The sequence below is a fragment of the Chrysemys picta genome, chromosome 8 (assembly GCF_011386835.1).
Source record: "Chrysemys picta bellii isolate R12L10 chromosome 8, ASM1138683v2, whole genome shotgun sequence".
NCBI lineage: Eukaryota > Metazoa > Chordata > Testudines > Emydidae > Chrysemys > Chrysemys picta.
The window spans coordinates 7,931,487-7,959,005 of NC_088798.1; the positions used below are offsets into that span (position 1 = coordinate 7,931,487).

A 27,519-nucleotide genomic window follows, 5' to 3' on the forward strand; every position below is an offset into this window, starting at 1 on the left:
GGTTTCCAATTTATTACAGTTGGAAGGATTTCTGCAGTACAGAGCAGGCGATATCAGTCCATACGCATTAACACCACGAGATTGGTCTCTCTATTATGATATCGGCATTCTTCCAAAACAGACAGCAGCGTGACTAATCTCAAAGCTCCAAAAAGAAAACATCTCTTCTCTGTTTGGCCTCGGAAATCTTCTAAATATTTAAAAATTCTTTTCCCCCTCTTAACTAAACATGAGGGTGGGGGGGATTTAAAGTAAAAGAGCTCATTTAAGAATACAACAAAAAGAGAAAACCTCTGGTGGTAAATTCCTTAGAACTTAGTGAATTTATTCCAAACCCACAGTACAAGAGTGAGTAAAATAAAGGTTAGACCCCGTGCTGGGAATTCCCTTGACCTTTCATTGGTATTACATAGAACGTGCCATTTATCACACAAGACAGAGAGCAATCCTTAACTCCTTCTCTCTTCCCAACAGCACCAGGCTCAACAATCATTCAGATTTAAAATGCAACTGATGTTTACTTGGCTTTCTTCCTTATAGATTTGCCTCTGGTTGTTTCAGGCTCATCACTTAACTGCCCAGTGAATATCAGACATACTGACGGATGTAGTACGCCAGGAGTGAGGAATGAGCATTATGGATGCGAAGATGTGAATGAACAGATGGAAGCTACGAACACTCAAGGTCTCTTCAGATATGGCCTGTTTTCCTACCGACACCTAGTTCGTTTGAATGAAATTCATAAACAGTTCCCAAGTGAATCTAGAAGGAGATCAAGTGGGGTACTCTATTATTAAGAAGGGGGATTCTTTTGTTGCCCTTTAGACACCCCATATTATTACCCCTATACTGTCTTCTGCGGAAATTAAATAATTTATAATAAAAAGCTTTTCGGCTGCAAAGAAACCCTTCCAAGCGTGAACCCAGTGCAGTGTTTTTGAGGCTAAAGATGGAGGGAAAAATTCTAGGCCTTACGCTATATCACCACTCACCATCCAAAATGTCATAACTCTGAAACCTAACAATGCCAATAATTAATGCTTCCCTTTCAGTATTAAAGAAGCTCATTGCGGTAAAAGGTGGTGCTTTCCTTGCTCTCCATGATGCTCAGTGCCCGGGTCGGCCCTCAAATTGAATCCTTTGTTCCTGGCCTATGGGAGAAGTAGGTGGGGAGAAGCAAGTCGCAGGGTACAGTCAGGTAGGAAAATTGCTCTGGAGTTTAGCCCTCCCCAACTTGCTCTTAGCCATCCCCCATACTGCCTTTGTGCTAGCTTCTCCCACACTCACTGCGGTCCAGGAATGGAGCCATGAGACATGCACTTGGAGTGGCTGGGAGAGGAAGACCCAGCACTCCCTGTTAAATTCCATTCCCACTAGGTCTGGCTGTGAGGAGAAGAGCATCTGTTCCTACTACCCACCCCCTGACTGCCCACCCTTGCATAAAAAAAAAAAAAAAGCCTGGGCAACAGAGAGAAGATGAACTACTGGGGACTGATTACTCTTGCCCCTGGGGGTGGGGCCAGGGAAAAGGATCTCCTGCTGTAAACCTCCCCCACCCAGGCTTACTGCCTAGGATAGCTGCAGGGTATTTCTCTTTGGGGCATGCCCTGATAGAATAGGGTGGGGGTGGGGATGAAGAGCAGGAAGAGGGAACTGTGAATTTCTGGTGTGTGGGGAACTTGGCCTACCTTCCTGGCACCCAAAACACTCAAGTCAGCTCTGCCCAGCCTGCAAGGATCTCAAAGCCAATCTACAGATACATAAATAGTGAATGCCACAACTGCCTGTGACCCCATAACAACGTACCATAACCTCATGAAGCTCAGCATCTTCTCTGCAGGGCCAGCTCCAGGCACCAGACCAGAAAGCCCGTGCCTGGGGCGGCACATTGTAAGGGGCAGCATTCCGGCCAAACTTGGGGCGGCACATTCCGGCCGCTCTGCTGTGGTTCATTTTTTATTTATTTTTTTGCTTTGGCAGCACTCCCCGGACCCCTGGCCGGCTCCCTGCTCCACTCCCAGCCCAGCCCTGCAGGGGCACGGACCCCGGCCTGGGGGCAGGAACTAGCGATTCCCGCCGCTCACCGTGCCGCCGGGCTCCCCAGGACGTGCCGCTCCCATGCCGCCTGCACTGACCTCCACTCCCACGCCACTCTGAGCCCGACCCGGTCGAGCCGCCTTTAAAGGAGCGGCTGAGCCAGCACCTCCTGCAGCCCCCAGGGGCTTTGCCTGCCCGGCCGGGAGAGGCACCCAAAGGCCGGAGGGGGGAGCCCCTCTCGCCCGGCTGCGAGTAGGCTGCAGCGCCTGGCTGCCCAGGGGCGGAGGGAGCGGGCAGGCGCTGTCCTTCACCCCCCTGCGAGCCACCTTGGCCTCCCTCCACGCGCTCCCTGCAGCTGCTGTTTTTTTTGTTTGGTTGGTTTTTTTTGCTTCAGCAGTCTGGCTACCCCCCCCCCCCGTTTTTTTTTGCTTGGGGCGGCAAAAAAGCTAGAGCTGGCCCTGCTTCTCTGTATATAGCATGCACATCATCAATGGTAAGGAACTAATTTTCGGGCTGCTTTTTTTCTCTTTTTTAGCAACAAACACACAAACCTTTATCTAAAAGAGCACTCAAACGGGGCAGTTGCCAGGCCATTTACAATAAGGGGGGAAGGGGGCAATTCTATTTACTAAAGGCTAAACAGCTTAATATATGATATAAGCGGCTGTGTCATGAATTAGTGATTAAAGTAGAGTCACTTTCATCACAATTCAGCTATCTTAACCATGGAAAGTAATGGACTAATTAGGCATCTGCTCATTCAATTTCCGTGGCGGAGGCCAGTTCCTGACACGCGGAGCCAGCTGGAAGTGCATGTGAGTAGTTTTGGGGAGGAGAATGGCACGGAACAGCTAGGATGGAGGGGACTGGGAGCAGATGACGTCAAGCAGGTAAAGAGAGGCAGCAATGAAGTTGAGGTACATTACATAGAGGAGACTATAGAGTCAGGAAGAGAGATTCAGGAAGAGACAGAAGAGGGTGCAAGGTCTGTTGGAGGGAACAAATAGAAGCTGTCTGGAGGGCTGGTGGTTTGGGAACAGGGGAGAGAGGCTGAGGATATTTAGGACCAGATTTTCCAAAGGTCAGGTGTACATCAACACTGTGCTTAAGAAAACAAAGTGAGCATCTGTTACCACCTAACCAGATCATCGACAAGGTCTGAACTCAGGACCTTCATCACCACAGTACAGACCTCCCTCGCATGCACTAAAACACTGCTTTGATTAGTTGGGAGCAGTGGTAAGTTGTCATCTTCTTCATGGACCAGCCAATTGAGGGGAGTAATGAGAGTAGGTTGGTGTGGTAACTTCATGCACAGATGCATGCATAGTATTGTGCCGGACCATTTTTCAAAATCCGGCTCATCCTTTTTTATTCTCCTTTGGTTCCTTAGGTGCAATTTAACACAGAAATCAGCACTACATCTTGTTTCCATGCAGTAGCAATGAGCTTCTGCACTTGGCTGCATTTAGTTTCATCAGCCTGGGCAGTTACACTTGGTGAATGAGCTTGAATGATAGCCAGATTTACAAGGAGTCTTTTAAGGTTGATTGAAATAACCCTAGTACTGAGAGGATTATGTCCCAGTAGGGAGGCTGCAGATGCATCTTTATTCAGAATAAATGCCATTTCTTCCTAAGCACTCTTATCTATCCCTTGCACAGAACTCTAAGTTTCTTTCAAGAGTGGTGAAGTGGTTGCTGCCAGTCAATTGGACACCTGAAAGGCCCCTTGGCACAATGCAGCACCTACAGCAGACAAGAAGGTTACTCACATTGTGCAGTCACTGAGATTCTTCGAGATGGTTGTCCCTGTGAGTGCACCACTTTAGGTGTCTTGATGCCCTGCGCGTGTAATCGGAGATTTCTGGGAGCTGTGCCTGGTTGGGCCGCACACATGCCGTAGCTGTCTCGTGCCACTCCTAGCGGTTACTTAGCGATGCGCAGCCAGCCATCTCCCTGTTCCTTCTCTGCCTCAGAGAATCGGCCTGAAACTCCAAAGTAGAAAGGAGGAGAAAGAATAGTGGAGCACCTGCAGGGACAACCATCTCAAAGAACATCCTTTTGCTGGCCCATAATATTTTTTGTCAGACTTCTTACACAAGGGAGGTGCATGAGCTGGAGTCTGCCAGATGATTTTCCCAGGCTCCCTGATAGCATCATTAATTGGCAGGGCTATCTTTGCTGCTGGGGAGGCCTAGAGTATGTCCATGAGCTTATGTTGGGCTTCTGGTAGCTGTGCCAGTGAAATGTCTAGGGATTCCGCCACCCTTTTGAAGAGGCCCTGAGAGCATTTGAAATCATCCCCCGTAATAGTGGGTGGTGGCATTATGGTTTTGGCTGGCAACAAAGATGAGAGGTGAGTAGGCAGCATCATGTTCGGCTGTGTCCTCAGGTTTGTCAGGGTCTTCCTCTTGTGTTTCTGAGGGTGCCGGGAGAGTTGGTGAAGGGGACTGGAGTGTTCTGGATGTAGGCAGGCTAAGGGGCCTGCAGTTTTGGGCCCTATACATTGCCCATGAATCCCAGTATGACCAGTTAGGTGGGAATGGTCTGTGGGGCAGTGCCCGGGGTGACCATACCATCCTCATATCAGCAGGAGGTTGGTGATGAGATGGTCCTGGCTTGGGTGAGGAGTATACATTACTGCATCATCCTCTTCTTCCTCATCACTGGAGACAGGGGGGCTGATCTTCAGGGAATAGTCAGATGGCTTGATGCCGATCTGGATGAGGTGCCCTTGGTGCCCAGTAAAGGAGATTCAGGCATTGAGGCCACTATCAGGTCCACGTGCCTCATGAACTACTGTGGTACTGTGAGGCTCGGTGCTGGAGACGGCATGGTGGATGGCCCAGGAGCATGAGTTGAAGCTGCCGATGCCGAGGATTTAGAGCTGTGCAGCATCGGTACAGTAGGTGGCACCATTGTACCACTCGGTGCTGAGATCTTCTACAGCTCCATGGGTGCTGAGTTGGAAGGTTTCACTTTAGTGTGTGAACCTCCATTACAGCTTGCCTGTGTAGGGTCTTTAGCCCTTCCGGAAGTCTTGGTGCCAGATGTTCCTGGTGCCTCGCAGTCTGGCGCGCTTGGTGCCATCTGTCCCGGGGCAGATTTTTCAGTTGGAGATCACGTTCTTTTAGGGGATTCTCGGTGCAAGGATGTCTGTGGCCGCTTTTTTGTAGGCTTTCTAGGAGTAGGCTTCTTGGCAGCTGTTGTTGGAGCAGAGCCCTTGTCAGAGGCTGCCGCTGGTGATTGTTGGCCGGGGGTAACCTGGACTCGGGGTTGGAGGCTGGTCTGAGGGATTTCTTCATCATGAGGAGCTTCAGTTGGAGATCCCTGGCTTTTCTAGTCCTGGCTACCAACTTTCTGCAGAGTAGGCACTTTTGAGTAATGTGTGTCTCACCGAGGCAGTGGACACACTGAACGTGGCCATCAGAGACTGGTATGGAGAGTCTGCAAGTCAGGCAGTGTTTAAAACCAGGTGAGCTGGGCATGCCTGTGAGAGTCGGTCTCCTAGAGAAAAACAGGGTAAACCCTGTCTGAGGCTAGGGCCGGATGCCTGCTGGAGAGACAGGGGTGGATAGGGAAGGTAGAAGGAAAACACATTTTTTGGATGAAATTAAAGAAATTAGAGTAGGGCAAGGGGATAGGGAAACTAATTACAACTAAAGTAACACTACTACTATGAATTATCTACTATAAATTTGTTCTGAAGAAAGGGTGCTGCTGATTGCGCCAACTCAAGCCAAAGAAGTAACTGAGAGACAATTGGCTGCGCACCACTATGTAACCGCTCAGAGTGGCGCGAGATGGCCACGGCATGTGCGTGGCCCAACCAGACACTGCTATCACTAATCTCGGATTACAAGCGCAAGGCATCAAGATATCTAAAGTGGAACAACCACAAGGGACACTCCTCAAGGAAGAATGTGTAGCTCGTTATCCTTTGTGATGCACCATTTGGATATCAAAGATGGTGAGAAGTGGTTTTCAGTCTCACGACTCCTTGATTTGTTTTGGCATTGTCAAGAGAGCAACTCCTTGCTCCTCTACAGCCAGTTAGACTTCCATTCAGCTTCAATGCTCCCCTTTCTGCAGCACTCCACTTTGGCAAACTGGAATTTGTGGCAACTTGCAGGAAATTAAGAATGGGAGGCTCAACTGAATTAAATAAGAACATGAACAGTATAGTCGGTTCAGTAACCCAGGATTATTTATTTTGATATTAAATTCCTTCCATTGATCCATTTCATTGCATTTGCTGTTCCAAGGCTCCAATATGAGCATCACTTTGTAAACTAATGCCACACCTGCCCTGCATTTCCCCCTGCACATTAAAGCTGTTCTGATTCACACTAGTAGGTTACTCAAACTGACTGTAAAACGCCTACAACTACAACAGTCCAAGGACATTCATTCATTCTGTATATGCCTTTCTGTCTGCATTGGTCTGACTGACAATCCATTATTTTGTACTACCAGTTAAATTTCAGTGAGGCTTCTCTTAAAGTTTCAATCCTCTCTGAGAGATTACTAAGAAAATTGTAGGGAAAGAAGGATTTTAAAAATACCTCCCCATGGCTGTTAAAATCTCCCATGTCTCAACTGTCCTTACAAAAATACTCTGGTCCATATTTATTATTCAACTCCATTCCCACTCAAAAATTTTGCTCAGACAAGTGATTTACCTCTTTTTAATTCTAATTTATAGGAACTGGATGACTCAGTGATTAAATGATGGACTATTGATCACTCCACCTCTAGTTTAGCGAGCTGAAGGCAGTCCTGGTCAGTAGTTGGTAAAAGTCATTATATGGTGACTTCTATCAACGGTGTTAAGTGGTCTCATCCCAGTTCTTCATCACTGAAATCCTCCTCCATAATTGGCCGACTTGTTGGCAGTCTCAGTAGAGAAGAGGTGGAGATTGAAAGCTCTGTGGGTCACTGACATCGTTTTGTTCTGTGTTTCTACAGTGCTTTGCACAATGGGTTCCTGGTCCCTGACTAGAGCTCCTAGATGCTAATGCAATACAGCTAATAAGTAAATAATAATAATAATTCTGGGTCTGGAAAGTGGAACTACTCAACTCAACCCTAGGGCTGAACCTTGACCTGTAGATAGACGACTTCAGCTCCTCAGCTCTCTCTCTCTCGGATACCTTCACAAGTAATGCAACGAATTGGTACAATTTAAAATAAACTTGAATTTACTGTCACTGGAAGCAATAAATCCTAAGAGAAAGCTGTGGCAAGGCTTAAATAACTCCACACTGGAGCAACTGATTTTATCTTATTTTCTATATGCAAGTGGGCTGGTTGTCAGAGATGCAGAGGTCATTTGGCACTACAGGTGCTCAGCACCCCTGGAAATCAGACCACTTTTATTTGGAAGCTTATCTATGTATTGAGGGGCCCTAACTTTGGGCAGATTTGAGAATTTTGACCCAAAGTAAACTGGTAACAGCTCCGTACGTTTCCTGTGCATTTAACAGCTCCTGAGGGAAATGTGTCCAACTGTGACTCTTGCTGTCTGTGATATTTAGGGGGGGCACTTCACCATCCACCCACTGCCCCTCACTATGTCTACTCGGACAAGTGGAAGGAAGCATTAGCTGAATAAGAGGCATTCCTGGGAGGTGTGATCTATCTGTGCTGTCCTTGGACTGCCTTATCAATTCCATGCTAGATGCAGTCCGGAGCATGAAACTAACACCACAATCTGGTGTAGATTACACCAGTTGCATCACATTAACAAAGTTATCTGCAGAACAGAGCCAGTTAACCTAAGTTCGATTATGTTCTCTGTACTAATGCTATGTCCTGAAGGAGAATGCCAGCTGGCATCACACTCAGGCCAACGCTAAAGGAAAATTCCTACTAGATCATCCAGCCCATCCCCCAGCTCATGCAGGATGGCTCTGTACAGTGTGTTAAGGAGCTGTGCTTCAATTAGCACAGACCCTTTGAAGTCAGCCAGTCTGCAAAGCCAGATGGTGTTTTCTCCTAGGCACTCCGGGACCGGGTGCCCAGAGTACACCGTAGTCTTTGTACCGGCCTTGTTAATAGCTCCCCAGCTCCATTGCAAACCCTGAGATATTCAAGCGTCTCCCAAGACCTCAGCATAACCAGGGTAGAACGGTTTTCAAAACCCAGCCGACCCTATTTCAGATCTCCAGGATGAAAAAGATAAACACGTCTGCCCAATGCACAATCTGGAGAAGCAATACATAATATACGTCAAAAGTCTGCATACCCACACTGACCTACACGGAAACTTTGCTCATTACTTGGGGCCTATTAGGCATACTGGCTTCATTTTGGAGCTCAATTCAAAGAGCAGCAATCACCATTTATAGCTCCCATTGACTTCAACCGGCAGTTCTGGTGCTGAACCCAGCCAACGCTAGACACATCTCTCACTTGGATGAGTTTCTATTTTTCAGAACCAGCATATTACACTGGAATTTATTTTTGCTAATAATATAAAATCCCATTGACTGTTGTATTATAAATCCTTTACTATTGCAATACAGTAGAAATCAACTATGTCGTTTGCAAACCCTCTGTTAAGAAAGCCCCTGCCACGTTCCTATACAGTCACGGTATATTCCAGTTTGACTCAAGTGGCTAATAATGGTTAAATATGTGTTTTATAAACATTAATCCACTCGTGAGCAATCTCAACTCCTTGCCATACTAGCAAGAGGTCAGATGGGGCTCTTCATGCTCCTCTGTAGCCAATGTACTCCAAATCGCACTTTCCCACAGTCCTTGGAGTGCAACTGAGCAGTTCGCAGCATCGCTCCCTCGTCCTCTAATCTTGTTACAAAGTAACCAGGCCACTTGGAGAATGATCTTCAGAACAAACAGTCTAAAACCAGGCTGAGATCGGATCAAGCAATCAGCATCTTTTGGTTTTTAAGGAAAAAAATAGTTTGCCCTTGAAATGAGAATCTCCACTTCTCCACCTACGTATCCTTTGAAAAATAAAATTAAATATTACAATTGCTGCCCTTTCCCTCTGTGTCATATTCAGAATACAGTCACATCACTTCTTTTTTTTTCAGCTACTCTAACCCCTTCTAAAACGTCCACTGAATTATTATAACTGTCATGATAAAATACATCATTGCAGAGCTTGAATCACCTTCCTTTCAAAGGGCAACTTTGATTTTCTGCTTTGGAAATTAGCAAAGGAGCCTTAAAGGGTTGGGTTCCTCCACCCCTCAAATAAAGTGCCAGACCCTCATTTGGTGTAAATGGACCCAGCTCCATTAATTTCAATGGAGCTACATCAATGATAAGGATCTGGCCCAAAACACTTCTCTACTGAAATGTTGCCTTGTATTGAAAATTTCCTGCTGAGCTGACTGAGATATCAGATAATGAAGCAATTGGCTCGGTAATCTGGTTGGATTAGAACGCAGGTTCCTCTTGGTTCTTATCCCTCTAAACTGATATGAGAAAGGAAGAAAGAATAGAATAGAGCTTTAAACCCAGGAAGCAGAACTGAGAAATTTGAGGTGCCTTTCTTCTGGGTAAACTAGTAACAACAACAACAACACATAATGAAATTTGGTTCTTCTACAGTGCATTTCATCTGTATATATCAAAGTGTTTTACAATGTAGCATTAGCCGCCTTGCAGAAATGGAGAAACTGAGGCACAAAGAGACAGGCTTTGGCCAAGGTGTCACAGTTGGTCAGTGGCAGAGAAAGGGACTAGAACCCAAGCCAATAAGCGTCAGGCCAGTGACCTGTCCACGGGACCACACTCAACTCCATAATTATAAATCAGCAGTTCCTTGTGTCCGTGGGAAATGGTATAATTTAGGACCAAGGATGGATATCTATTGCCAGACGGTATGATTAAGAATAAAAAGACAACAGTGGTCTGGAGATCTAGGGACAGATTGTGTGTGTATCTCTCAGGAGGCACTGCCCAGGAGATAGGGGATAAATGTGGGTTTGTGCCCTGGGAACTGCTCTGACTCACTTGGTTGACCACGGTCCTCTCTACAGCCCAGAATAGCCAGAGTGAAAAGCTCTCTCCTGTCCCCACCATCTCCAGGAAACACCAGGGGCTGTTCAGTAGGGCAGCATATTGCCAGCCTAGCACTTTGATGTTCAGTGATCACTCTGTGCTTAAGGTGCTTGCAAGAGATCTAGCTTCACATACCATGCCCAGACTAGCTGTCTGGGAGTCTCAGGCCTCAAAGCACACTCCCCAATGCCACAGCACTAAGTGAATTCCCCAGGGGGCCAGCCCAGCCCCTATCCACTGTCACAGAGGCAGAAAGAAGTTGAAAGGGGGCCAGAATCCCACTCTTTTCCGTATTGAACAATTTATTCAAACTGGCAGAAAAGAAACAATGCATATACCCCATTTAACTTTAGAGGCAGTTGAGTCTTACACGTGCCAGCTGCTGATACATGCCACTATCTCAGGTCACCAGTGTGTGGAGTCCTGCTGCTTTTCCCTTCTGCATGCAAGGGCTTAGAGATGATGGAACACGTCCGCTGGCTGCAGTAAAAGTCTGGTGCCCTTAACGGCATTTGGTAAACTGTGAAGTTCTGCTCACGCAAGGCCAGATCAATACAACCATTATCAAAGGGACATAAACAGAATAAAAAGCGGTCTCTGTTTTATGATGTAACCATGGCAATAGCAGAAAGCCCAAGTGTAGAAAAGCGGGTTGGCCAGCTAAGCAAGGTATGCGGCAGATAACGTTTCTGTTGTCTTCAAGTCACAGGAAAGGAATTTTCGATTCCTGCGGAGATTTAATTCTGCAGTGAATTCCCCACTTTGGGGAAATGAAAAACTCCAAGAATTTCCCACACAAGAGAAATGCTGATAAGGTCCGCCCCAGAGGTGTCTGCATTTCTGTGGTGGGCAAACTGATTCCTGTACATGTTAAGTCCATTGGGATCTTTCAGAATGAAAGGAACTGGATATAAAATAATGAATGACATCATGATTTTCACTACAGTAGACCATTTTATAAACCTCAAATGTAAGGCATTCTTATGTACAGAAAAGGAGCGCACACAAAAAACACCTGCAGATAGGGCCCACATTAAGCAAGAGTCTCTAACACAATCAGCTTGAAAATTAGCAATGTTATTTTTTCTGCAGTGTTATTAGTTGTGTAAATGCACTGTAATTAAGAATTCTGCGTATCCCAGCTACAGAGTTAATTTGAAGCTTGAAACAGCCCTAAAGTAACCCCACATACCCTGAAAAATAATAATCAGGGTACATGTGGAGACAGAAAAGCTATAGAACATGGATCCTTTACAGCAGTGTTCCCCAACTTTCCAAGCAGATGTCCCACACCATCTCTGCAAACCTTCCATGTGTTGTGCACATTTCAACTGAGCCAACATCTGCATTGCCCCAGCTAGTCTTTTGTGCTGGGTCTGCCCCGCCTCCCCCCCCCCCACTTTATGAAATGCTGGGGTCTATCTTGATAACATGAGACTTCCTCTCCTTTCTTTGGTGAAAAGTTCAATGGTTAACAGGGTTAACATTTTCAGTTTCATCGTTGGCATCTGGGTAGTACTCACAGAAATGAATGAGACAGTTTGCGTCTCAGAGTGACTGGTTCAGACTCTCTGCAAACTCAGGCAGACATATCTGCATTGATTAAGCTCACCTCACCTTTTGAAGGTTTTCTTCATACCATAACATCTAAGGAATTACTTTTTTAAAAAAATGGAAGCTGAGACTCTGAAGAACAACTGAGAGGTCTGGTCACTCTCCTGGCTAGTCCTTCACAACCCCCAGAGAGGCATATCCTGCACTTTGGGAAACATTGCTTTATAGACAGGAATCTGGAGGATTTAGCAAAGTAATCACCAAAGGATCTCTTTTAGCAAAGCTATGCAATAATTATGAGGACATTGGCCGGCAAGTTGATTTCCTCAGGAGAGTCTGATATGCATCTAGTAAAAAGTAACAACTTCACATTCCTAGCCAGACTCTAAAGTTTGTTGCAGAGAATGACCTAACGCAGTGAGGCTTCCTTCAGTGCCTCAAGGTGCGTGAAGCTGTGTTTGTTTCGAAGGATATACATGCAGATAAGTCTGCCTTAGTAATAACATATTTTTGCATCTTCAAGACTGATGCTCTGAAAAATGACCAAGGATCCTGTTTCTGAGATTTCACATTAGGTATAAGTAACATGGTTCATTTCAATTAAAGAATCAACCTGAACCTTTGACCAAAATTCAAACACAACCAACCAGTTTCCTAAAGTTTGAAATATTAAAATGAACTTTTTAAAAATTGATTTTCACGTTTGGGATTATTTGCTCTTCCTTGCTTTGCCAGTTACTGAAAAGGCAATAATACTGGGGAAAAATAAAATTAAAAGGGCTAGTCACATGGCATTTCCAGCCCAATGTTGGAGAGGAAAGGGGTTTTGAACATGGTTTAGATAAACACCCCAACTTCTGAGTGTTCATTTATTATGAACTTCAGCCTTTTGAGGGTCCTTGAACAGCCATTCTCCCCAGTGGTCCAGTTGCTAGAAATGAGCACTTTCTTTTGTGAGGCCTGCTCACAAAGGCAAACCACTTTAGATGAAATTCAGTGGCCTGTTGTATGTAGGAAGGCAAATTAGGTGATTATAATGGTCCCTTCTGGTCTTAAAATCTATTAATCTGCAAGTGTCAGTGCTCCTGCAAAAGATGTCAGATGGGAGCCATAGAAAAAGATACAGTAAACTATTATAAAAATTATTAGAACTATTGCAAAATGTTCTGTTGCAAAATCAGTATATTAAGATATATTGGCTAACAACAGGAAAATTAAACTTCCATCTACTTAACATGTTTCCCTTAATATGATTTTACTAACAGTATCTTAGGGATATAATAGGCAAATCCTAAGAAACTGGTGATACTTACCATCTGGAAAAAGGCAAGCTCTGATGCTAACTTGACTTTGGCTTGAAAGAGTTACAAAGTTAATACAGTTTTCCTGTCTGAGAATCCTTTGCAATGGAGTCCTGCATATAGGGGTCCTCTGGGTTTTGATATGGTTTCTAACGGTTACTAGTGTAATGGAAGACAGTCAGCAGAAAAGCTTTAACAAGAAGTGAAATTAAGTCTTGTTCCAATGCGGGTTAGAACACACTATGAATAGGTCACATATATCATGAAAAACAGCCATGAAATATATGAACTTTCAGCCATCCAGAGACTGATTCATGATTCAAATAACCAATCTCTCTCGCATAATAGCTCTTAGGGAACATTATAGACACAGACCCCATTCAACAGCTTAAACTGGGCTCTCTATCAAGAAAACGTATGCAAAACTGCAGGGTAGCCACACACAAAGTCAAAGTAATATTCCTACCGGGTCTTCTGTGTTCAGCTGTTTCCGGGGCCTTGAAGTTTAAAAGCTCAGATTTTCAGGTTTCAAAAATACTCAGAAAGAAGTTTTGTTTTATTAAAATGCTCAGAGGGGAGTTTTCTAATGAGAAGTAAGACTAAGGTCCTGACAACTTGTGGTCATTAAGGAAATTGATGGCACTTTTCAAAAGAGCAGGGGTCTTATTTGCTCAGTGTCCTGGCCAAATTCCAATGCAAGTAACTATGTTCTAACTCCCTAAAACATGCCCCCTGCACGTTCAATCATATACAAGCGTCACCATTCCCTGTGCTACTCTGTGCACTGTTAATCAGCTGATTTCTTCTGGCTGCACTGGCCCCCGCACATACAGGGCCAAATAATGGACAATGCAGCAACAGGAGTGCAGGCTGCAAGTGGGCTGTCTGTAACAAGCTGTGGAAAACCTGATCTGTAGGGTCGTCTGTGACTTCTATAATGGAGAGGAGCAAGGAAGCATGACCATGGACACGGTCTGCATCTTTCTATGCATACTTATGTATGGCCACAAAGCAACAGCCCCTATCACACAAGAATTATTCCTACTCTTTGCAGGAAGGGAATTCATGAGGGAGCTGTGGGTTGTGCTGGTCCGGTCATAGCCACACAATGATGCTGCATTTGTAGAATATTAAGGCCTTGCTGGGGGAACATCCTGCCTGCATCCAGCCACATGCCTGAGTTTGGTTCATTGTTTGGTAAATCTTCAATTTTCAGTTTTTCAATCAAAAGCCAAAATATTTTGACTAATATTTTCTGCAGGGTTTCCCCTCCCCCCCCCCCATTTTGGTTGGAAAAACATTTTTTGACTAAAAAACTTTTGACAAAAAATGTTGACCAGCTCTACTGTTAATCCAATGTACTATTTCTTTCCAAAAGGAACACGGCATCCCTAGTTGACAGCAGCCAGAACTACCAAAGCCTTCTCCTCAGGCCCGTTGTTACCCTACCACCCAATAGATGTTCAGCTAAGTCTAAGTTACGGGCAGCACAAAAAGGAGCCTGAGAGAAGGATATCGGGGTTCAGGTGCTAACGTATGAATCAGGGACCCAGGCTCAATTCCCTGTTCTGTTGCAAACTTCTTGTGTGCCCTGAGACTAGTCTCTCTATGCCTCAATTCTCCACCTGTAGAATTAGCATAATAGTCCTTCCCTCTCTCATGGGGTGTGGAGAACTGCTCAGATACTATAGCCATGTAGTCGCTAAGACAGAGGTGTGGCATGTATGCCAGCCACTGGATCCTCCCCGAATGCTGAGGTGATCCTCAAGCCCGCCTCTTTTCCAGCTACTGCACCAGAGAGCCAGATGCTTGGTGTTATCAGAACTGCTACAGTGTTCACCACACAGGCTGGGTAAGCCTGTGTTATAGCAAAGCTAATACCTTGTACCACTGAACGAGCACAACGCAGCCATACCAGGGCCAAGCATTTGGCCACGTGGCTCTAATTTATCTTCCAACACAAACAGTTCCTTTGTTTAAAAAACACCCTTAAAGTGACTTTGCTGGTTACACTGCTCCCATATCTGTTCATTTGCAAGTACAATCCCAAACAGAACAGAGTTACGAACAGGGTCCACGTTCCCTGTGCTCCTAAGTGGGGCTGAGAACAAATCAAAATGGATGGGCTCATCCCGGACAGTTTCACTCGCCCTCCTCCCCCGCTTCATTTATTAACATTCAAAACGGTTTGAGTAGGAGTGCAAATTAGTTTTTGAGCTCCGCTATGAAATATTCTCCACTTTGCTGCTATGATACATAAGGGTTTGGCAAATCTGTGTGTGTGTGTGTGTGTGTGTGTGTGTGTGTGTGTGTGTGTGTGTGTGTGTGTGTGTGTGTGTGTGTGGTGGAAATATGGAGCAGAAAACAATTGCTTTCAGACATTCAAATGTTAGATTCAATAATAGCCTATGCAGGCTCATAGTGTAGGAAGCTTAAGTGTGCAATTTTGACACAAAAATCCTGCAAAGTCTATTATTATGCTTTATTTGTCGGCCGCACAGTATCGCACTGATGATAATACTAATAACATCATTTCAGGAGACGAGTGGAAGTGGAGCCTATAAGATTGACACAATTTGCTGACCTGCCAAAAGGAAAATGTATGTCAAACTCCAGCACAATATGTGCAACAGGGAGATGAGCTGTGTTTTTCTTATTGAGTTGTCTGGTGAGGAACATAGCACTGCCGAGTGGGGTGACGGTGGGAGATCATTAAAACAATGTTGTCATTACAGATAGCTTCATACTGCAGAATATAAAAGCAGGTTTCAAACAAAGATGACCTGACTCCTAGTGAAGTGACCCATTTATCCACTGGACCACAATGCCTGCCCCCCAAATAAATCTTTTTCCTTTATAGGTTGACAGAACAAGGAGTAATAGTCTCAAGTTGCAGTGGGGGAGGTTTAGGTTGGATATTAGGAAACACTATTTCACCAGGAGGGTGGTGAAGCACTGGAATGGGTTACCGAGGGAGGTGGTGGAATCTCCTTCCTTAGAGGATTTTAAGGTCAGGCTTGACAAAGCCCTGCCTGGGATGATTTAGTTGGGGATTGGTCCTGCTTTGAGCAGGGGGTTAGACTAGATGACATCTTGAGGTCCCTTCCAACCCTGATATTCTATGAGTCTATGATAACCGGTGATGCTGGAAAATACGGATCCAGATTTCCACCCTGCAAAGTTTTAGCGAGACCTGGGGTGAGCATGTGTCCATGATGCACAAGAAAGGCTGGGTTTGTTTTTATAGGGCCACCACAGAGTTGTTTTCACAATTTGAACATTGTATCAGCAGATTTTTCCAGGATCAGGAGGCCACTGTAAAATATTCTTCCACTTTTAGGGTGGGCAAAACATTAGGCCTATAACCCTTGATGACAACCCCTTTGTCACCTGAAGCCAGGCTGGGAGAAAGGGAGTTTGAAGGACAATTAAACTGTCCCCAATGGAGCCAAGCAGATCTCATGAGTGACCAAAGCATTATCAGAAGCATAGGGGATGTCAGCGCATGAAAGGTAAGCAACAATCACACTGGTCAGTGGCCAAAAGGGCCACAAATAGCTGGAGCAGCAAAGAGAAGGTCTTGCAAAGGGGAAGATAGTAGAATTCTGAGGAACAGGGTCTATAAGAACGTGTCTACACTGCATTGAAAACCCAGACTCAGACTCAGGTTTGAGCCCAAAGCCCCCTGTCGTCCACACAAATCTTTCTGAATCAGGTCAGCAAGCACTCAGGATCTGGGTCCTAGAACGCACCGGCTGGGGTGGGGGGAGTCCGAGTCCCATTGTGACAGCCGTATCATTTTATACTGTAGATACAGTTCAAACAGCACACCCAAGCCAGAAGGTCTGCATAGTGCAGTATGGGCATGTTAGCACAGTTGCGAGACCCGGCTCCAGTAATTGTAAACCCAGGTATACAATGCAAATGGGGATGCTCAAGAATGGGCTTAGAAACAGTGAGTCCACTAGAATAGGTCCTAAGGACCCAGAGTTATGATGCCGTGTAGTCAGACCCTAAAAGAGGAATGAGGTGGGGCACGGAGAAGAGGGAACATTTGGGGAACGTCTACACTGCAATAAAACCCCGGTGGCTGGACTGAGTCAGCTGACACTAGAGCAAATCTTTTAGAAAAGCATCCGATCTCGATTGAAAAATGGCTAGTGAGAGAGAATCCACCAGAAACCTTGGTAAATTGTTCCCATGGTTAATTACTCTCACGGTTAAAAATGTATATCTTATTTCCAGTCTGAATGTATCTAGCCATTAGATCAGGGGTGGGCAAACATTCTGGCCTGAGGGCCACATTGGGGTTGCAAAACGGTATGGAGGGCCGGGTAGGGAAGTCTGTGCATCCCCAAACAGCCTGGCTCACCTCTGCATTAGATCATCTTTATCTTTCTCTACTAGATTGAAGAGCCCATTATCAAATATCTGTTCCCCATGTAGGCACTTATAGACTGTAGTCAAGTAACCCCTTAACATTCTCTTTGTTAAGCTAAATAGATCAACCTCCTTGAGTCTATCACCATAAGGAATGTTTTCTAATCCTTTAATCATTCTTCTGGCTCTTCTCTGAACCCTCTCCAGTTATCACCATCCTTCTTGAATTGTGGGTGCCAGAACTGGATACAGTATTCCAGCAGTGGTTGCACCAGTCTCACCAGCTCTAATGATGGACACAGTTTAAGAACTTGGCTAGACAGAGTGAGAAAGTGAGATCTATCAAGCCAAAGAGAACTATGAGTGGGAGTCTTTCACAACCTGCACTGCAAACACACGCCCTATAAAGTCCAAATTCACCCCTTTCCCCTGGCCTGACTACTTCTAGCCCATACCCTGGATCCCTTTTCCTCTGGAGAATCACTCTCACCTCTTGTGTGTCTCAAAGGGGTTTTGTGTCACCTGCCTCAGTGTGTCATTAAAACCCTGTTAACCCATTACCAGCCAGATCAAAACAGCTATCCGTTTGTAGTTTAATTGATTTCATGCCCAAGTAGCAAACGAATACACACACACACACACACACATATATATATATATATGTGAACATAGCTTTCTCACAGGCAGTGAAGTTGGAAAAACATGTTTCGTCTTTGAGTGCAGAATGATTCATAAAGGATCTAAAAATCTTTTCAGAGCCATAAAAAGTGACATGAAACTTGCAGCATCCCCTTGTTCTTCCTTCCCTGGGTCACTTTGCAATATTACATTTACTCACTGTCTCCAATCTCTATCTGACCTTTTCCCACATAACTAGTTATTAGTTTCAGTGTCTCTGGCTAGCAGGTGTCGAACTGCATTTGAGTAGCATTCAGGGCTGTAATTTTTGGAGGCGTTATGTCAAAAATACATATGGAAAACTTGGGGCAGGGGAGGGTGCTTTGCAATCATTTGTCAAACACAAGTAACTTGTTTATAAACAAAGTCTAATTATAACCACTGTCTTTGGAATTTGGCATTCTTTCAATGTGCATGTCTAAAGCAAGGCTAAGACTACAGCTACAGAGACTGGCTTGGCAAGGAATCATAGAATATCAGGGTTGGAAGGGACCTCAGGAGGTCATCTAGTCCAACCCCCTGCTCAAAGCAGGCCCATCCCCAACTAAATCATCCCAGCCAGGGCTTTGTCAAGCCTGACCTTAAAATCCTCTAAGGAAGGAGATTCCACCACCTCCCTAGGTAACCCATTCCAGTGCTTCACCACCCTCCTAGTGAAAAAGTTTTTCCTAATATCCAACCTAGACCTCCCCCACTCCAACTTGATACCATTGCTCCTTGTTCTGTCATCTGCTACCACTGAGAACAGTCTAGATCCATCCTCTTTGGAACCCCCCTTCAGGTCGTTGAAAGCAGCTATCAAATCCCCCCCTCACTGTTCTCTTCTGCATACTAAGGAGACTGGGACTGGAAGCCAGGAGGAGAAAAGAAGGAGGAAAAGAAAAGGGAAACTGCAACTGGATAAGGATGTGAGGTGGAGAGTTTGGGACTGGCTGCACAAGGAGTGGCACAAGAGGACTCCCGGGGAGCCTGGCTGGAGAAGAAAAATGGGTCAACAATCTCAGAAGGGGAGAAAGACTGGGATGGGGAGCCCAGAGATAGAGAGAGGCAGCAGGACCCACTGTGAGGGGAAGACTTGGACTGGGATGAAGAGCCTGGAAGTGAAGAAACTGGGACTTGCTAGGTGAGGATAATGGTGTGACACTGTACCTCATATTCTTCATAGTGGTGATATGATCATTGCATAATTATGATGCATTTTGTACAAGATGGGTCATGTGAGGTGTCATTGGAAAAGTTATGATTTGCTGAGTATGATTATCCTGTTCGGGTGCATGTATCATTTTTGTATCTGAGGTTGTGAATATTGACTATGTACCTGTATTTCGCATGCAGTCACACCTGGGTGATACCCACTAGGCAAGATCCTTCCAGTCTAAATAGCTGGTTGCGAACGGCCCTCACGGGTAATGGGCCATGAGGGAAAACAAGAGGCCTTAGGAGAAGCTTATCCCCCACCTGGTGAGCCTTCCTGTAGACGTTTTAGCCAGTCCGTAAAAGTAATGGCTGCTATGACTCTGAAAAGGCATGTGACCAGCCCACATGACTCTGGACTCCATTTTGGGAGGGGGGGGGGCGTATTTTTCCACACACTGGGTTGGGAACTGAAGAAAGGGTTCCAGCCATATGATAAAGCTATACAAGGCAGGGAGTGACCTCATCTGTTCTTCACTCCCTCACAACTCAACACGTGAGAGACGCTCTGAAAGAAAAGGACTCAGAATGGGGGTGTGGAGCCGAAGCTGCATAGCACGTGTCTTAACAATCTGCAAGCCTGCTTGTCTCATCAGTCAGGGTGAGAGATTGTTCATTCAAATCCTATCCTTCTAGTATGTGAAGCTTAGCTTGCGTTTTTGTTTATTTACGAGGTAATCTGCGTTGATCTGTTTGCTATCCCTTATAATCACTTAAAATCGATCTTTCTGTAGTTAATAAACTTGTTTTATATTTTAACATAAACCAGTGTGCCTTTAAGTGAAGTGTCTGGGGTTACCACTGTGTGCATGTTCCTCTCCACATTGAGGGAGGGGCAGACATCTTAACGAGTTTACACTGTACCAATCCCTGTGCAGTGCAAGACTATGTCATTTTGGGTTTATACTCCAGAAGGGGGTGCATGCCTGGGGAGCTGGAAGCTGGCTGGGGTCTGCTGTTTACACTCAGGTAGCCCAGTTTGGGTGCCACAGGCTGTCGTGTTGAGTGATAACAGGGCCTGGGTGAGGCTGGCTGTGTTCCCAACCCAGCTGTGTGTCTTAGAGGGGCGCAGCGGTTCCCACAGCTCCCAGACTGCACACCTGGGGTAACAACCCATTACAAATGAGAGGAAGACAAATGGTTGGAATGGGCAGGGGGGAGGCAGAGACAGAACAGGGACGGGCAGGATGGGCCTGGGGCAAATGGGGTCAGCTTGTGGAAAACAGGAGCAGCAGGGTCTGCGACCACTAAAGAATACTCCTCTCCAGAACCCAGCATGGAACCCAATGAGTTTCCCCATTCCTATGCTGTCAGCATATGGCTGTGAAACCAACTGGCAAAGCAGCCCTCTAGTGCTGGACCACATAGAGGATGACAACCTACTACTGCTATCAGTTACTCCCTTTGCTCAAGTCCCAGAGGTCTGTGCTAGGGATTGAAAGGTTCCAATCCAAGATGGTGTCAATATGATGTAGGGTGACCAGATGTCCAGATTTTATAGGGACAGTCCAGATTTTTGGGGCTTTTTCTTATATAGGCTCCTATTACCCCCCACCCCGTCCCGATTTTTCACACTTGCCGTCTGGTCACCCTAATATGATGCCACAGGACGGAAACCCCTTGCTGGGTTTCAGATCCCAGGCTTCAGCCTAAGTGGGAACATCTACATTGCTATTTTTAGCCCTGTAACACAGCCCACATGAACCAAGTCAGTTGATCCAGGTTCTGAAACTCACGGTCACGGGTTGTTGGCTTGTTTGCTTGCTTGTTTTTGTGCAATGTAGGCATACCCTAATTTTGTGTTCCTCATTTTGTAGATGACCACTCTCAGCTGCAACAGAAATGAATAGGAGCTGTGCACTGAATTTACAAGGTGTTATATAGTGCTAAGTACTATGACAAAATCCAGTACTAAGCATCTCAAATTGGGCACCCCAAATGACTGGACACTTTTGACATTAATCCCTCTGTGCTTCTGTTCCCAATCTGTAAAATGGGAATAATCCCAACCTATCTGTTTGTGGAGCTCTCCGTTACCGTAGTGATGAGCATCCTATAAAAGCTCAGGAGGAAATTAAGAAATCTGTCGTCAGAGCAGGGTCTGAATGGTTTGCAATAAAGCCTGGGGCCACACGCTGAACAATGAGGATAAAACAAAATATCGAATAGCTGCTTATTCAATGAACACCATCCATCATGAGCATTGAATGAGGCAAAACATCGTTGTACTCCTGTAACTGAAGACTGTATCCAAATGCAGACGCACAAAAGGGCTGAATTAATGCACCACAGGCAACCTGAGATGATTTTTAAAAGTGTGGATTGATTCCTCAGGAAAGGGGCTGGAGTGGCAGTTACGAAGCCAGAACAGGTACAACGGGGGAAGCAGCAGTAGCTTCTGCCGGCTGCCCTGCCTGCATGCCTCAACACTGCCTTAGAGACCACTGCTGGGGGTGGGAGGGTAGCTGGATCTCCACAGCCCATTCAGGTCTTGATCCTGCAAGGTGCAGAGCACCCTGGCCTGATGCAGCAAAGTATTTAAGCATGCTCAGTAGTTCTCCCGATGCTTAGGTGTGTGGCTAGTTTGCTCAGTCCTTGGCCTCTTCAGCAAGTGTTTTTGGGCTTTGAGGTGTGGACACCCATCCACCACAGACTGAACTGGGAATGTCCTCTCGTTTGCCACAGGCCATTAAGGAGTAATTGAATGATAATGATTTAGGGTCACTAGTGATTGTATCAAAGGACGTGATCTGGAGATTACAGGCTTCCTAGCCATTTGCAGTTTCCTAAGCCATCCAGTCCCCCATAAAGATAGTATGTTTAACCGGGGTTCAAAATGGGTTAGAAGAAAATATTTTGTATATTCAGAATAGCAGCCGAGAACCATAGACGCCAGAGTTCATGTTTATACGGTAATGTAGCAGGAGAGATGGCACTTTAAATGACAGTGGGCCCAATCAGGCTCCAGTGCTCATTAGAGAACTCACTGCTCTTTCCTTCAGAGGTAGAAAGGCAGTTGTGAGTGGGGGTCATCTTTAAACTTCCCCAGACCAGAGAGTCAAAGCCAGAGATGGATGAAGGAGGGTGAGCCTGCTGATGTCCCCGGGGACAAGAGCTGGAACTATATCTAGGAAGGAAACATGATAGAGAAGCACCCTGGCTAAAGGACTGCAGTGAGGCATGGTGAGAGACATCAGAACTGTACTGGAGGTCTGTGATGTGGTGAGAGACGCCAGAGCTGTATTTGGTGTGTCAATGGACTCTTGGAATTTGAAAGAATGTACTTTCTTCACTGTGCTGGGGAATTCTGGATGATGGTTGTGGGACTTTTCTAATAAACTAACCCCACACAGGACTATTCATGTGCGGAAAGCTGAGGCAGAGTTATTGGGGAACTACAGGAGAAAGGGGGAAACTGAGGCAGGCTCACTGATCATGCCATGGCCTGTCACAGGAGTGCACCCCAGGCAAGACCACCATATCAGATATGGTGGAAAATGCAGGCAGGCAATCAGAGCCTGGGAAGAGGGAAATCGAGGCAGAGAGTTACCTGCAGGGCCGTCTCTGAGGCCCCCAGGAATAGCTCTGCAGGTGGCCATCCTATTATAAGTAACTACAGCAAATGGTTAGATAACCTTGGATCGTATTATAACAAATTCACTGTAGCTATGGCAGAGAGAGAGAGAGAGTGTGTGTGTGTGTGTACGCGTAAGTCTCAGAGAGAGAGAGAGAGAGAGAGCGAGAGAGAGAGAGAGCGCTAAAACTGCTTCACTTATTCCCATGTCACTCGCCCCCACATACAGAGTGAACTTTTTCAAAGGAAACAGCTTATCTTCCAGACTGCAGAAGAAGAAAAATCCTCCTAAGTTGCAATATTTAAAAAGCTGCTTTATGTTGTTATGGCAGCTAATTTTCCTTAAATGATTTAAGGAAATGAATACATCTAAAGGGGCTGCACCAAGCTGTTACAGGATAGCAACATTAAGCTGGACTTCCTTTGCGTTAAACAATCCAATCTCTTATGGGCAGTTCCCCATGACGGATCTTGGAAGTGGCATATTTTGATGCTTGAGAGCGTGTGGAGTGGGAGGGATTAGGGTAGTTTTCTAATGCATTTTTTGGGGGGGGTGAACCTTATTTTGCATTTTATTTCGGTTCATTTTCTTCTGTTTTTTGTTTTGTTGTATTGAGGAGGAGAGGAAGCAGGAGGGTTAACACTATCTTACATGTTAGTTCCCAGATCAGTTACCATTTGACAAGAATAGGAAAGAGACATGGAACTGTTTTGGCTTTCTATCCACCTGGGTAGCCAGACATTTAACATGTGCTCCTCACCATAGCATCGGAGGGTGACATTTACACCTGAGCAATACTTAAGACTAAGCGATTCAGAGGCTTTGTGCTGGTCGTCTGCCCTGGGAGGGCATCAGCCTGAACGTGTACCAATAAAATCCATCAATGCTATAGTGGAAAGGCCCGCGTGTGATCTCATTTTCTCCCTCTGAGGCAACTCTTCCCTCTTTCTCTTCTTCCCAGCCCCTTGCTTATTGTCAGTTCATGCAAATATTAACTGGCTCAGAGGGACTAGCAGTAAAGCACTCCCCCAGGAAAAGAGCAGTCCCACAGCGTATAATTGAGAGCCAGTCTGGCTCTGAGAGCTGCTGGTGCTGAGTATTGGCAGCCCCGAATGACGTCAGAACTCCTTAGGATGAGGCCCAAGCTAAAGAAATATTTTTATCCAAAGGCAATTTCATTTTACTGCTACTGACCTCAGCTAGTAACACAACTGATACGGACACTATCTAGTGAGCTCTCTCCACCCAGCTTCCCTGTTAGACTCAAGGACCTCTTTATCCCTGGGAGAAACAGTCTTCTCTGATGATGCAGCTTGCAAGCCCGCTGCATCAGGCTGGAAGAGAGTCTGGGTGGAAAAAGGAGAGGGAGAATAGACCCTGCCTGGCCAGCTTCTTCTTTACTATTATTCTTTTTGATTTGTGCTGCTGTAGCAGTGAGGAGACTCCCATCACAGGCTAGAACCTGGTTGTGCTAGGTACCCCACAGACACAGAATTCAATGGTGGATCCCACCTCGAAAAGCTCACCATCTAAACAAGTTCTTCTTGCAGTGGAATTCCACTCCAGGGTACCACCCTTCTTCACAAACTGAGGCCCCCTTCATGGCTACTTACCTAGCTTATCCTGAAGCCATTCCTAGACTGACGTTGTTGTTAGATGCTATTTTGGGCATGGGGTGCACTGGCAAGCCAGGGGGTTAGAGGGAGAAGCTAGCACTAGGATTGACAACCCAAGAGTAGCAGTCCCTCTGTCTCGTGAGGTGCCAAGCCATGCCATTGTGTGTATACACACACACAGAAAAACCTCAGTTTAATGTGAAAGACGCACACCTAATCCGCAAAATGGAAAGCATAATTATCAAATTAATATCAGGAATTTCACACAGCAAACAATGTCTATGAAATCCCCTCATATTTCCCAGAGTGTGCCTAGAATCATTTCTTTCTTTTTTTCCCCACCCCGTCTCCATCTTTGTTCAGTGGTTTTTCTGCTGTTGCGTGTTCAATAATCCTTCTCCACTTGGATGTCAAACATTCAATAACTGTCTGCCTTCCTCCTCCTCCTCTTCCCTACATTCCCTGCAATGCATCTCCTCTGATTAGCAGAGATTTCATTTCACAAACATCTCGGCTTCTCTGACCGAGCCTGTGTGTGTGTTTATGGAATATTTACAAATATTATTTCCCTCCTGCCCATACGCTACATAGCAACGCTTACCAGACCTCTGGATTAACATCAGTACCACTTGGTAATTCAATTTCAGGGGCCTGCTGTTTTGAATCCAGTTCAAGACATCAAGAGAGCTGCTCAATTGAATATGGGCCCTGCATTCAGCACTATTCCATATATAATCTGCGCTGAACTTATTTTCACTTGCTTTCTCCACTCGAACGTTCCCAATGACAAACAACACTTAAAATGTTCCCTGACGACATGCAGCGGAGGTGTTGTTTGCTTGGTTCCCTTTTTAAAGGTTTGCCACAGGCTCTGTCCAAGTCAGAATTGCTAGCTGCCTGCAGCAGCCCACAGGCTCTGCCTATGCAATGCAATGCTCTCCCTTGGGGAAGATGCTTTTCCAGTGTCAATGTCCCCACTCACCGGATTGTTGTACATCTGAACGATGAGCTGTTTTACTCCATGCAGCGTGGGATGAGCCCAGGGAGACGGATCCACCCAGTGCCGGTTTAAATCAAACCCCATCAAGGAGCACCTGTACAAACACACAAAACAGCCATCAGTATGGTCTTCAACTTATGCCCATGTCAGACAGAATTAGGTGGAAGTCCTGCTGGTTGGTGCACAGCTCCTCACAAAAAACAGGGCAAGTTCTCTCCAGAGCAGTAGGAGAGATCAGGCAGTGACCTGTCATGACCTGGTTGGCAGGATTTCTGTAGCAGCACCTTTGGTGACTCACCTTTAAGCTTCTTACCCTTCATATCATTGTTCCCTCAACCTCCCTTTCAGCCAGCCTTGTCCTTTTCCACTTCACCTCCCCAATGTGACCACGTTTCAGCACCAACAGTGACAGTCCATTCGCCCACCTAGCCCATGACTGTCTTCCCACGTTCTTCCAAGTACCAACTATGTCTTCAAGGTCGCGCCTAAGCTGACCCACCACGCTCCTAGCCCATCCTCAGTGAAGCCGTGGCTCAGGAAATTCCTTAAGCACATGGAAGTCAAAGGCCATTAAGAGGGTGCTTGAGTGTTTAATGGAATCGGGATGGACGAAAAGAAAGCCCAATCCTATTTACTTTATCATGCCATGAACTAGCCCTTACTGAGCAGGTCAACCATGTACTCTTATTAATGTGAGATCATATATGCTACGTCTGACTCCTCTTCTTTCCCTGCTGACTCGTATTCCTCTTGGTACTTCGTGGTCTAATTTCGAGTCTGATACGGTCCCCCTTACTCACGTTGAGTTATATCTTCCTCTCAAAAAGTCCCTCTAAAGTCATCCAGACTACTGGCAGAGTGAGGTACTTCTGAACACAAGGAAGGGACGCAGAATGAGCCCCACAGGTTGTAAACTCTTCAAGGCAAGGATCACGTCTGCTGTCCCCTTTAGGTGTCATCTATCCCACTTTGGGGCATCAAGTGCAACAAACAATTGTCCCCTTGGCAGAGCAAGATCTGACCAGTGGATATGGTTCAGCAATGCAGGAATCACATTGATTCTCAACAGAAACAACAACAGACAACCCCAGGCAAAGATACAATTTTTCCTATATATAAAACTAAACAATACAATCAAACTTGCTACTAAGCCTTAAAGCTTCTTGAGACGTAAAGAGCTTTCGTTGATCCCCAAGCTATTGTGTGAAGGCCTGTTCTATCTTAATCTTTTAAATACACCTATGCAAACAATAGAGATTTGCTCTACTAATGTCGTTTAACAAAAATCTGAAGAATCTAGGAGTTAGGACTTTACATGTAATAGGCAAAAATGAAAGGAAAATACCCAACATCCTAAATGCTGAGCCAAAGCACAGGCTTGGATAGAAACACAAAATGCAAAACTTAGAAGAGTAAAATGTGGGGTTGAAACTACAAAATTAAACTCAACACTGGAACTGGTCAGAAATCTTCCAACAGAACAGAGTTCTGCAAGAATGTATCTGATTCTGTCAATTTTGACAGACCAGGCAAGCAGCCAATCAATTGGCAGGTGGGGTCTCCTGGCTCCAGCTTCCCACCTCTCAGGCACCCCATCAGGGCAGGGTTTGTGGGAAGGCAGCAGAATGATTGCCCCCAGGTGGTCACCTGGGAAGTCAGGAGCAGGGCCGGCTCCAGGGTTTCTGCCATCCCAAGCAGGGGTGGGGGGGAAAGCCGATCGGCGGCTCTTTGGTGGCAACTCAATTGCGTCGCTCCATTCTTTTGTGGAAGTTCGGCGGTGGGTCCTTCGCTCCCTCTCTTCCTCTTCAGCGGCAGTTCAAAGAGGAAGAGAGGGACTGAGGGACATGCCACCGAAGACCCGGACGGGCTGCTCCAATAGCGGACGGAGTGCCACCCCTTTGTATTGGCCGCCCCAAGCACCTGCTTCCTTAGCTGATGCCTGGAGCCAGCCCTGGTCAGGAGGCCAGTTCCCCTGGTTACTCAGGAAGTCAGGTAGCTGGTTCCCTGCCTGGCCAGTTCCCCAGGTTGCCCACCTAAAGATCAGGTGGATGGCTGGGCTACCTGACCATTTTGTCACCTTGGCAGCTGGGGAGCCCGGCAGCCCGCTCTTCTGCAAAACAAAACAGATTTGTTTCATTTCACGAG

At 45.9% G+C, this 27,519-nt stretch overlaps 1 protein-coding gene across 1 annotated transcript in view; it reads right to left on the reverse strand.

Moving 5' to 3' along the window:
• AGBL4 (AGBL carboxypeptidase 4) overlaps positions 1-27,519 on the reverse strand; it is a 1,392,624-nt gene that overhangs the window by 186,825 nt on the left and 1,178,280 nt on the right. Inside the window, exon 9 of the mRNA XM_005284894.5 lies at positions 25,357-25,468. Coding sequence (XP_005284951.2) covers positions 25,357-25,468 — 112 coding nt within the window. The remainder of the gene's footprint in view (positions 1-25,356; positions 25,469-27,519) is intronic.